The following is a 12,407-nucleotide window of genomic DNA, read 5'->3' on the forward strand; positions in this document are numbered from 1 at the left end:
ATTTCAGGTGTAAAGAAATTATAAATAATAATGACCGAGAGAACACATTAAGTGTCTTTCTATTAGGAGAGTAACAGCAATAGTAAACATACTGTGCAAAATGTCCAGAGATATAAAGTGTTATTTTAAGGTAATTTTTTTTGTAGTTTTTAATTTAATTTTCATTTTATTGTTTTTGCTCAGTTGTTTGATCATTAAGGCTTGTGTTTGACAGCCCCATGTATCATATCATAGAGATGAAAGAGTTAGGGCAGATTTATGAGTTTTAACGGACATTGCTATTTAGATTCAGCCTCAGATAATTAAAACAGAAAAAAATGGATAACCTTGGATGATATTGTTTTTCCCACCTTATCATTGATTTATTCTCTGCGCATGACTAACATACAGTGCAACTACAAAAGCATTCATTGAAACATTTATCAACAGAATAGATTTGTAGTCTACATATTTTATGATTAAGTATTTGACATTACGGTTGGGAAAGTGGAATGTTTTTAGATGACTGAGTGATTATCTACAGTGCATACAAATGTGATAATTCAGTGAATCGTACAGAAATGCCACAGAGTAAAGCTTTTAAAGATTAGATGTACAAATAGTGCATTTGACTTTACTGACCTAAACAGGGTGTTTGCATTAACTTCAAAATACCACAGTTTCCAGTCTATTCGAGCAGAGGTGGAAAGAGTACTGAAAAATCCTACTCAAGTAGAAGTACTGTTACTTTGATTACATTTTACTCAAGTAGAAGTAAAAGTACTACTACTAAAAAAAACTACTCAAGTCAAAATAAAAAGTAGCTAATTTCAAAAGTATGTGGAGTAAAAGTTACTTAGTTACTTTCATCATAGCATTGTCACATGATCGCCAAGCAAACACTAACACTAAATATACAGACGGGTGACAAATTAAAGGAAAAACCCACATAAAGTGTCTCAGTAAGGTGTTGGGCACCATGAGCCACCAGAACAGCTTCAATGCTCTTGGCATAGATTCTACGAGTCTCTGGACTCTACTGGAGGGATGAACACCATTCTTCCAAAAGATATTCCCTCATTTGGGGTTTTGATGATGGTGGTGGAGAGCGCTGTCTAACACGTCGGTCCAAAATCTCCCATAGGTGTTCAATTGGGTTGAGATCTGGTGACTATGAAGGCCATAGCATATGATTCACATCATTTTCATTCTCATCACGCTATTCAGTGAGCCCTCGTGCCCTGTGGATGGGGGCATTGTCATCCTGGAAGAGACCACTCCCATCAGGATAGAAATGTTTCACCATAGGATAAAGGTGATCACTCACAATAACTTTGTAATGATTTGCAGTGACCCTTCCCTCTAAGGGGACAACCGTCAATGTAGAGGTCAGGCAGTCAGGCCTGTACTGTTCTCTTGGTGTCGCCACACATGCACCCACTTGTCAAGAGTATGGTTAAGGATGACTCATCTGACCAGATCACTTTTCCCTCATCTCTGTAGACCAGTGCCTATGGTTTTTGCACCACTGAACTCTCCTCTTGCCATCTTGATCCAAAATCTAGGTCAACTGGGCCTGCTCAGCATTTGTATACATGCCACAGTGCCACAGATAGGATGTTAATTGTTTAATTGTATCATGCAGTGCACTTGTTTGGAGGCATCTGCATTCGTTATGTTCCTTCACTAATTTATTCAGGTTTTTCCTTTAATTTGTCAACCGTCTATATATATATTGTAACACTTTGGGGGTTTTCGGGTCACAGTGAGATGGTGCCACAATGCAGCGATCTTAGCACATCACTAAAAGTCCCAAGCCTCTTAGTGAGGCTCGAGATCGCTACACTACCCCACCCTCAGTGCTAGCGTGTCCCCGTGCTACTCCCATATCTCCCACCAGACTGGAGTTGGGACTCTTCACGCTTTGGGGTACGCATCTCAAATTGCTACTAAGTACGGGTTTTTAATTTGTGATATTGTGTGATATTTCGTCAACATTGCTGAATGATGTATTCATTGTGATTATGGGAACATTCACCGTTTCAGAGATCAGTGCCGTTTTGAAAATGAGCATGATTCTGATTGGCTAAAATGGATATATAGCGTTTTGATATAAATCAGGAATGTCAAATGTCACATTTTGGGGAAAAAAAATATTTTTTAGCATAGGTATTACAAGACATATAACTTGTTTTACATTAAATTGTGTATGTTACGTGAAACAATAGAAAATAATTAGCAGTCATGATCAAGGAGGTGACTGATCAAGGCATTGATCCAGAGACCTGGGTTTGCAACGTGATCAAGGTTGAATTCCAAAGGAAAGTTAGAAACTTGCTGAGCCGATGAGAGCTATAGCAGATGCAAATTTGCCAGAGGCCAGAAGGGACACACGTGACCTCGCAGTAAAAAAAAAAAACAAGATTAGAATGACACCATGGGAAAATCTGAGAAGTGCATGTTTTACCATCCTGTGTCTTTAAATATAGTTATTTTCCACAGAGATCCGGGAGGCATTTAAAGTGTTTGACCGGGATGGGAATGGATTCATCTCCAAGCAAGAACTGGGTATGGCAATGCGATCGCTGGGATACATGCCCAATGAAGTGGAGTTGGAGGTGATCATCCAGAGACTGGACATGGATGGTAAGACACACCCCTTCTATTCAAAAAGTCAATTCTAACCGGAGATGGAAGGATGGAAATAAGATGCCATTTGCACAGAACTGTAATCCATTTGAGGTTCAACAAAGCTGCAGGCTGCTGTAAATTCTACAGCTGAAGCAGAAAAACAAATACTTCTGTGTATTATTTCTGTTGTTGTGACTCCCAAGGCCATCTCTGGATATTAAATCAAATACAATACAAATAAGTCAAAATAAGTTAAAAACAAAACAAACTAACAAATAACAGAACATGAAATATATCCTGCTGTTGTTTTTCACTCATATACAAGAGCCTTCTTCTTGTAAATATTACATGGATTGAATTGCTAAGCATTATGAGTCTTATTCCCCCGTTTCCACTGTCCACGCTTAGGTGCACCTCGGGATGGCCTTGCCTTACCCATACACCTAAACATTGCTGCCTGTGTTTCCATTGCAATTTCATTAGGTACAGCTGCCCTAGAAGTGAATGTGAGACACAAGGTAAAAATGCATTCTGGGACGCTCGGCACTCTGGGATTTAGTGTTCGAAAACTGGAGGCTGAAATACCTCTAACATTAAAGTGCAATAAACTTTGGACTGAAATGTTTTTACTGATAGTCAACAGTCCGGGACTGTTGAAAAATGTTGAAAAAATATTCATAAAACAAACTACATCACTTAAAAATATGGTATTTGTTAGAAAAATTTAAAAGTGTTCAGTTCCATATATCTGCCCTGATTTAGTTTATTTTTTTTTAGCAGTGCGTTTACTAAAATAATAAATGTTTATTACTACTCAGTATATCATGATCCAGTTTACATCAACAACATGTGCAGCCACTTAGCATATCAGAATGAAATATATAGTCACAGCCTATATGTAGCTCACTGATTGGAACTGATTCTTAAAAACAACTAATACATTCAATTAATTTGCCTACAACACTGGGACTTAATCAAATTTAGTGTTAGCATTGTTTCCTGGATAACCTCCACATAAGCTTAATTGCTAAATAAATGTATCACACATCTATAACATCAACTTGTGTGTGTGGCATCAACGTAACAAATTACCTTGTCCTGTCATCGTTGTCAATGTATCAGGTAGTGATTGTATTAATTGCACATTTCTCAAGGTGCTGATGTATTTCTGCAATCGGTAAACCGTCGATACTAGGATTACCATTATGCTAGTAGTATAGGATACATATAGTTACATAAAGTTACTGGTAATGAGGGTTTACCAATATCATGACAATGTTCACTTCTTCATCCGATCGATCACATAAAAACATGCTTCTATTGAGTATTGAATTTAAACAAGGGAACACTAAAAAACAGAACATTTAAACAATTTTGAGAGAATTGTTGGGACATTTAATTTAAATCCAGGATGTATGGTCACCCTAGTCTTTCATGTTTGCATGTATTCATACCAAAAAAAGTGAATGTATTTTGTGCAGTCCTTTCTCAATTTTTGCAATCTTTTCAAACACTTTTAAATGTCTTACTGCTCCAACCAATTGATCCTGTGTGGCACTTTCTGACCATACATTAATAACTGCTCTAATTTAATATTCTCCCCAAGGTAAACATACATTTTCTTTCTTGAGAAAAATTTCTAACGCATCTCTCACATCGATAGCAGCTGCCATTATTGTAGTTTCAATTTCAAAATGCAGTGGCGTTGCGTCTCTAAGGGGACATAACAGTACATCCCCAGGACCAGTTTGGGACTCAGCTGGTGCGATGTACAAAACTGTGCCTCCTGAAACTAGTTCGGGCACAGGCGGAGGTGTGCCTGGGTGACAGTGGAAACGCCCTGGACTCGAACGGCCACGCTGAGGTGCACCATGGACAGTGGAAATGGGGCATTACTTTGATTCTTGACAGATCTCCTGAAGGAAATGTCTACAAAAAATACTTTATTTTGGTGGAAACTTTTTAATGCTAAAAGAAAGAATCCACCTTCTAAAAAGCAAGGTGGAGCAAATTTTTCTAGTTGAGATCCCAGCGGATCCTCTGGACTCTGAATCCGATTCCTCTCTTATCAGAATTTTAACCTTTCTTCAAAGCATCGAGCAGGTGGTTAGACGCTCAGTGTAACACTGAAATACATGTGCTGAAATGTTGTGTCTAGTCCATTGTTCTAGATGTGAAAGTTGGACCATTAGTAAAACTGTGTAAAGCAGGTTTGAAGTGGTGGAAATGCAGTGCATTAGGAGGAAACAGAGAATCTTGACAAATGAGCAAGTGTTACAAAGGGGCAAGAGTCCAGAGGTCCCTTATGAAAGCAATAAAGAATACTTCTACCATTTTCTAATTTCTTTCTTTCTTTCTGTGGTATTACTTGATGCACATTTACTAATCCTGTATAAAACCATGCTCTTTAAGTACTCTAATTTCTGCTTATCCGCAGGGGACGGTCAAGTAGATTTCGAAGAGTTTGTCACTCTGCTAGGACCTAAGATCTCTACAGCTGGAATGCCAGATAAGTTTCACGGCACGGACTTTGACTCAGTATTCTGGAAGGTAATCATTATCAATATCCTTCTCATTTTCTCGTCTTATCTGCAGTTAATTATGGTTTTATTCGGAAATCAGATTCTAAAAGAAAGTGGAAATGTTCCCAGGGCATTGCTGTAACATTTAGTGGTTATACACTTGCAAGACCTAATTAGAACAACGATTACAGCCGCACCATTATAGTGTGAGGAATTCAAATTTAATTATGTAATCACAGATATTATTTCTTCAATCTTGAAGAAGGAATTTCTTTAAGGTACAGACATTCATTATTTACGGGAACGATTTCATTCATAATTTATGGGACAGCAAGGGCTTTGTCTTTAGAAGAAGGTGCTTAGTTTAATTGCCGTATTCAATAAATAAAACATCAGCGTAAATGCTCTGGACCTAACCGATTGTATTAACAGCACCCTAGGAATAAGAGCACTGCCAAGAATCATTGGGAAGTTCTCAATCCAGCAAAGGTATTGGATACTAATACAAATAAAATAATAATGAGGAAGTATTTAGTTTATTTGTATTTCATAGCTACGTGTGTAATGTTAGCTTTAGCCGTTGTCGCAGCATTAAAGGTGGATGAAGGACCATTACTCCAATGGTCACCTCAGTCACTTTCTCTCTCTTCCAGTGTGATATGCAGAAGTTAACAGTGGAGGAGCTGAAGCGGCTGCTGTACGACACCTTCTGTGATCACTTGTCCATGAAAGACATCGAGAACATCATCATGACAGAAGAAAACCACATAGAAAACCCAGAGGAGTGCCCAGTGGATATCGACAGTAAGGAGTTCTGGTTGCTTCTTTTAGAAATAGATCCGATTTCATTTTGAAGTGTTGGCAAGTTGAACTTACTGACGAAAGAAGGGGCAGCACATATGGAATGCACTGATTGATGGAAGTGGTGAAGTGGTTATAGTTTAAATTACTTGTTTCCAAGAGCATTTTCTCCAGAGATTGGAAAGAATCTTGGAAAAAGTCACAGAACAGACCTGTGGTTTGGAACAGACTGGACCCTGGCGAGACGAGGGACTGTTTCTGATTAATCTCTCTCCCTGTCTCCCTCTCACAGCCAGCCCCACGCAGCAGATCAAGCAGACGTGTGTGCGGAAGAGCCTGATCTGTGCCTTCGCCATCGCGTTCATCATCAGCGTTATGCTCATCGCTGCAAACCAAGTCCTGCGGAGCGGGATGAAGTAGAGATGATCGAATGTTAACTTAATTTCCCCGCCCAAAAAACTCATACAACAGCCCGAATTCTCAATTCACAACTTCCATGGAAGATGACTTTTCAGAGAACAGCAAAAACGAACACGCAAACTAACTAACAACGATGAAGAGAAGCGGGGACTCAAACCAGGAAACTGAATTCTCTAAGCAATGGCCTGGCTGCACTGTCATACTGTGCACGGCAACCGTTTTTTCTTTTTTATTCTTTGGTTATTTTGTTGCCATATTTCACAGTGCGAGCGAGGAGGGGGCACAAGCCCAGACACATGGGGATCTGACAGAATATATCTGAATGAAAGCATGAAATGCATGGGTTTAAAATCACCAGAGTTTTTATTTGTATATATATATATATATATATATATATACACACACACGTTACAATTCTGAATAAATAAACAAATAAATAAATAGAGAGATATATTCAGAATGGCAACTTATTTATGACCAACTGAAGATGTCATTGGAGGGGAGACCAAAACCTCTCTAGTGGATCTTCTCCAAAAACAGACACTACTGCATGGACATCCAGTAAGGGCTGATTAGGATAATTACCACAATATTTTAAATGTGCTGTTAAAAGCAATTCAAAAAGAGGTACATAGGGTTACCAGTCAGATCACGGCATACAATTGCTCATTCATAATGCATTACAAGTATCCGTGGAACACTAATTGAGAACACAGTAATCATGTTCATTTTTAACAGAACAATGCTTTGTTTTTGGGAACTGGGAAAGCTTGTAAGTGCACGCTGAGAAAGGAAAGCTCTTCTAAAGTATCATATACATTAGTGTTGTTTGCTAATGCATTACTGATGAGCAATAAATCATGTTTATATATAATGAAATATGAACCTGGCATCCTTTGTCTCAAACGATGCCCAGCAGTCATGCTTTCACGACAAGCCATCCCATCAATACGAAGCAGTGTTCCCAAAAGACACGAATTCTGGAAAGATGGGAGCAATCATGTACACATACATACGTACATAAGTAATAATCACAATAATCACTGAATAAATATTAACTATAATTATGATATCACGATAAATGTAATTGAGAAAGGAATAGCTGTTGAAATCAGAGGAGGATCAGTTACTTCAAGCCTTATTTGGACGCGTTTTTGTTTCTTAATATATTATTTCAGGCACTAGTGGATGGAAAGGTGTGTGTCGAGGCTGATGAATGGACTCGTGTTCATCTCTGAGCACTGAAGGTATAGAAGACTTTATGACGGAGGACTGGTGAATGGACAGTGTCTGCACTTGGTTATACAGAGACCCGGCGATATGCTTTACAGGGGCAGTGAAGCTTAAACAAGGAGGACATTAAATTATAAGCTAACCAGCCTACAGTTATTCCACTAGGAGTCTATGCAGCGAAATCAATAATTCATGACCTCATGACCCGTAGAGAAACTACTGCAGCAGAAGGTTAGATCACTCCGCTTGCTCACCCCTCGTTGCTATAGGAAACACTGTCACTTTTCAAACTCAAAATGCAGGAGCAGGAGCCTCTAGTTGAGCAGGCCTTGTGGTGAGCAGGTCTAATTCCCTGTTGTTTTCTTGTTTTTTTTAATCAGTAATGGAGAATAGTAAGCGAATAGACAGATAATTCAACGTGCTCTCATGTTTACACCAGTACTTTGGAAACTAAAGCACTTTTTTTATGGATGAAGCAAAAAAAAATTAAATAAAAAGACATACATGTGTAATGGCATCAGCTGCTAGGTTTCACATTTATATACCACCAGAGAAAAGCAAATCCATTCATAGATTGAGTCGACTTCATTAAACATGACTTCAAATAAAAGCAACACCTTAAAGAACAAGTAGCCGGATAATGAAAAAGACAGCACTATACATCCCCGCTGTACTATAGATGTTTAAGTAAAATTGCTGTAATATTATTTTTCTATTACTCACAATCCGAAGTTTCCTTTTTTAATTTCTTGACTGTCACTTAAATTGATGTAGCAACACATAAAGATGTACAGCCTCTATTTTCTAAACACGGCTACTTAGTCTTTAAAAAGAAATGCTGAGAAAAAAAAAGGACGTTTACATTATGCTTTCGTGAAAAAGAAAATAAATTAAAAGATCTAAAACTCATTTTTACCTATCTGGCCTATTTGTTGACCAGGTATTAATAACATATCATATTCTTGCATTTGTATTATCCAAAGCACTAAAATTTACAGACGTATGTATTTTAGTATACCATTCTAGACAATATTGTTTTAGCTATTGACATATAATTCTATTTTTTAACTTGAGGAAGTGTGTACATCCATAGCCATAACTTTTAGAATGTAATCAATCAGGTATATGAGGAACGGTGCTCTCCAAGCACAGGGGGTACAGTGAGGACGAATGTAGACCAAGGATATTTATTTAAGTGCTCAAGTCTGTAGTTATCTACAGGAATTGAATTATGTCACTGAATGATTTTCCAAATTCATAGGACATGCGTTCTAATTTTCAAGGTGGAAGGGAAACCACTAGTCTTTATGTCTCCATTTAACAATATCTATTTTTCCCTGCTGTATGATGAGGAAATTGTATATTTTCCAAAACTGTTATTCAAACACCCAAAATGTTATTCAGAGAACATAAAACATCTGTATGAGGTTGTCTTGTGATATTTATTGTACTTCCGTAATCCATACAATAAGCAGGCGTTATGGAGAACTTTGTGATCAGATTTTCCATGTGATCAGGTATTACTCAAACAAAAGTACATGTTTGTCTTCTCTGCTCAATGCAAGATGTTATACAATGGTGAGCTTGTTTATAGCAGTAATGGCAGACTGAACACACTTAAGGTAGCTTTAAAACTGGTTGCATTTCATTATTAATATAGTCAAATATATCAACGGTTAAGTCAGGGCTTTATCTTTACACCTACTTGATTATCCTGGGGAGTTGCATTACAAGAACAAGAGAAACGATCCTCTAAATATGTAAACACCACAAAAGTGACAACAAGGAATGGGAAATAATAATTCTAGAACTTTCAATTTGTATGTTAATCTCTTGCCTTTTATGTTTTTATGAGTACAGCAGACACTTTGGAGTAAATCTGTGAGTTTCCCCCCCCTGTTCCAGTCAAAGCCAGTCATTTCTGTACCAGTATTCTGCTATTTGTCTGGACCATACATTATGCTGTGATATGATCAGACTTGTTTTGAACCACCCTGTATAAAAAAAAACAACAAGCAAAGAAAATGAAAGACAAAATGTACCTCTCTATAAGTTACAAATTATTGTGGGATACTTGACATGAATAAAAATAACATGCAACTGCTATTTTTTTTTCCAGAAAAGCCAACACTGTGTTAAAAGTATAAATATGTGATTTGTTTACAAAGACAGGGAGCTTTTTAGGTCAAAGGAACTCCTGACAATATACTTCAGAAGTTTACACTCTAAAGGGAATGTGTGGTATTTACAGAAGCTTGATTATTAGCTACAATGTCGCCAGCCCAGGTACAGCAGCGTTTGTAGAGTAAAAATGTACTTTAAACTACAATTCCACCTTTATTCATATTACAGGAACAAACAAATATTTTTCTTATGACTTCAATCACAATTTTCATACAGATACCCGTCTACTTTGCAAACATTTAGAACAGAACATGTACATAGCATCAGCGCATTGTAAAGTATATAGAAGTTCCTGCACTGTTATTTTCTCTTGTGACTGACCACATATAAGTGTCACTGCCAGTATATTCTGCTCTTGCACCACCTGATAGAATGCCTCAGGAGATTCAAAGGTTAGGCAATGCAGTAGTTCATTAATTCGTTTAAATATATATATATCTTTTTTTTTTTCTTGTTTCCGTGATTGGCAGATAGTTGTCTCCACCTGAGAGACGCTTTGCTTTACCACACGATTATACATCTGGTTACAGTGGAGCTCAGGGGGATGCGATCCCGTGTCTTAGATCAATGCTAAAACGAGAAAAAAACCAAGGAGCCCTCCAGTTCTACTCTGGGTTTCTCTGTCTGTTGACTTAATCCCACTAGAGGAGACTCGGATCACTTTGAACTGTGAGGAGACATCATTAGCAAACCCTGAATATTCAACACACAGGCTAGAGGGGAGATAAGCTAGAGAGCCGAGTCTTCTAATGATGGTGATTCATCAATTTCACAATTTTTTATTTTTTGCATCAGTGTGGCAATGCTAGATGGAATGATAAGAGGCAGAATGCAAACAAAAATAATCTTGCTTAATATTGCATCTGATTTTATTCCGGGATAGGAGAGGAATACACAAATGACAGACGATTCGTTGCTGGTATTTTTAAACGGATCAATTCGAACAACACGCACCTGCAGTTGGCAACTTCTATGTCAGCAAGACTATTGTGTTTTAAGATACAACACAGGCTAACTACACGCTACCATGAGAACTCTTATTTAGTATTAATAACTTATTTGTATTTCTTATTCACTATGGGAAGTTTCTGCGTGCTTTCAGCAGATTCGTCTTCTTTCTGTATGCAACTAGCAAAAATAAACACCAGGAAAACCAAACAGAACAATCTTAAAACATGGCTGACCAGAAAATAAAAAATACAAACAACCACAGCTCCATAACTTGTGACATCAGACTAAGCACTGATTGCATAACTTTGTTTTTCTTCACAAACATCAGGGGGAAAAACCTAACTGAATTCCAGCCTATAAAATAAAGATAGTACATTAATAGACTATTACATCTGAATGGCATTGTTGAGAGCCTGACCTAAAGAATATCCCCTTCCCAGCATAATCTGTTAGATAACTGACATTTTCAACCCTGCTGTCAAGCAAGACACGGGTCACTCAGAGTGGAGACTCCTCTAATGCCTACTTGTGTTTTATTTCACCGAGGACTAAATCCTCGCAGCGATCTCTCGCTCTTATTTCTCAGGCTCTCTGGCCCAATAACAATGTTGAAATTGTTGTACAATTTCCCTTTGTATCTTTACTTGGGACTTCACTTCATGCCAACTCACACATCAATTAAGAAGTATAGCCCTTAAACCAATATACATACAGTATATCCCTTATATTAATAAAGTATATAGAGCCGAGCATTACACCAACTTGTTACCAGCTATTTCTCAGCTCCAAAAATCTCTTGAGATGTCATTCCTGCAAATGTGTTCATGTACACGAATTGGTCTCGTCTCTTTTTGGTTTTTGTTTGTTTGTTTGTTTGCGACCTTCCGTCTGATGGAAACATAAAGAATGAACCAAAAAGATTCTGCCGCACTGTATGGAATATGAGGAAGCTCCATTTCTCCTTGTCCCTTACGGCAAAACCAACGCAATAAAGGGTCTCTCTTACAGTAAAGACCTTCAGACTTGCTTTTGTTGTTGAGTCAGCTAGATCTATTATTATTATTATTATTATTATTATTATTATTATTAATTATTATTCACCTTTAATCATGATGTCTTCTTGGATTGTACTGCTCCAAGAAAAGAACACCTTGGCTGCATATCAAACAGCTTGGACAGATCAGTCAGTTGATTGATTGGTTTACCAGCTCCTGGCATGATTCAGGTACTAAATAGGTTAGAAAATTGAAAACCTTGACTCATATTTTCTGTTATTTGTCCATTTCTTTGACAGCAGTTCAAACCCAGATCCTGAGATAGCATCATGTGTGCAGTTTGACTCATAGACCATTGAGGATTATAGGTGACGGCAGTCAACTTGATCCATGGGTCTTATCTCTTCCAGCAAGCCCCTTGAAAATGTCACTCTAAGGTGACCTCCAGGCTTCTTCAAATCATCTGGTCTCTCTCTGTTTGATGATTTACCAGATAGGGCTTCCTAAGCTCCTGACTTTGATGTGCAGGAATCTATTTATATTGACATAAATTTATATAAATATGTGTGTTTGTGTACTGTAAACTATATATTATGCGATTATGTATGTGTCATAAAGTTCACAGTTATTTCTCATCTATGTCTATGCAACCCGGTTATCTATTTATGTTTTCTCAGCAGATATCCAAATA

At 37.6% G+C, this 12,407-nt stretch overlaps 1 protein-coding gene across 1 annotated transcript in view; it reads left to right on the forward strand.

Moving 5' to 3' along the window:
- The window catches only part of cabp7a (calcium binding protein 7a), a 34,236-nt gene extending 21,829 nt beyond the window's left edge, over positions 1-12,407 (forward strand). The window contains exons 2-5 of the mRNA XM_066689712.1: positions 2,482-2,625; positions 5,048-5,160; positions 5,786-5,936; positions 6,226-12,407. Coding sequence (XP_066545809.1) covers positions 2,482-2,625; positions 5,048-5,160; positions 5,786-5,936; positions 6,226-6,353 — 536 coding nt within the window. The 3' untranslated portion in view covers positions 6,354-12,407. The remainder of the gene's footprint in view (positions 1-2,481; positions 2,626-5,047; positions 5,161-5,785; positions 5,937-6,225) is intronic.

The sequence above is a fragment of the Amia ocellicauda genome, chromosome 17 (assembly GCF_036373705.1).
Source record: "Amia ocellicauda isolate fAmiCal2 chromosome 17, fAmiCal2.hap1, whole genome shotgun sequence".
Taxonomy (NCBI): domain Eukaryota; kingdom Metazoa; phylum Chordata; class Actinopteri; order Amiiformes; family Amiidae; genus Amia; species Amia ocellicauda.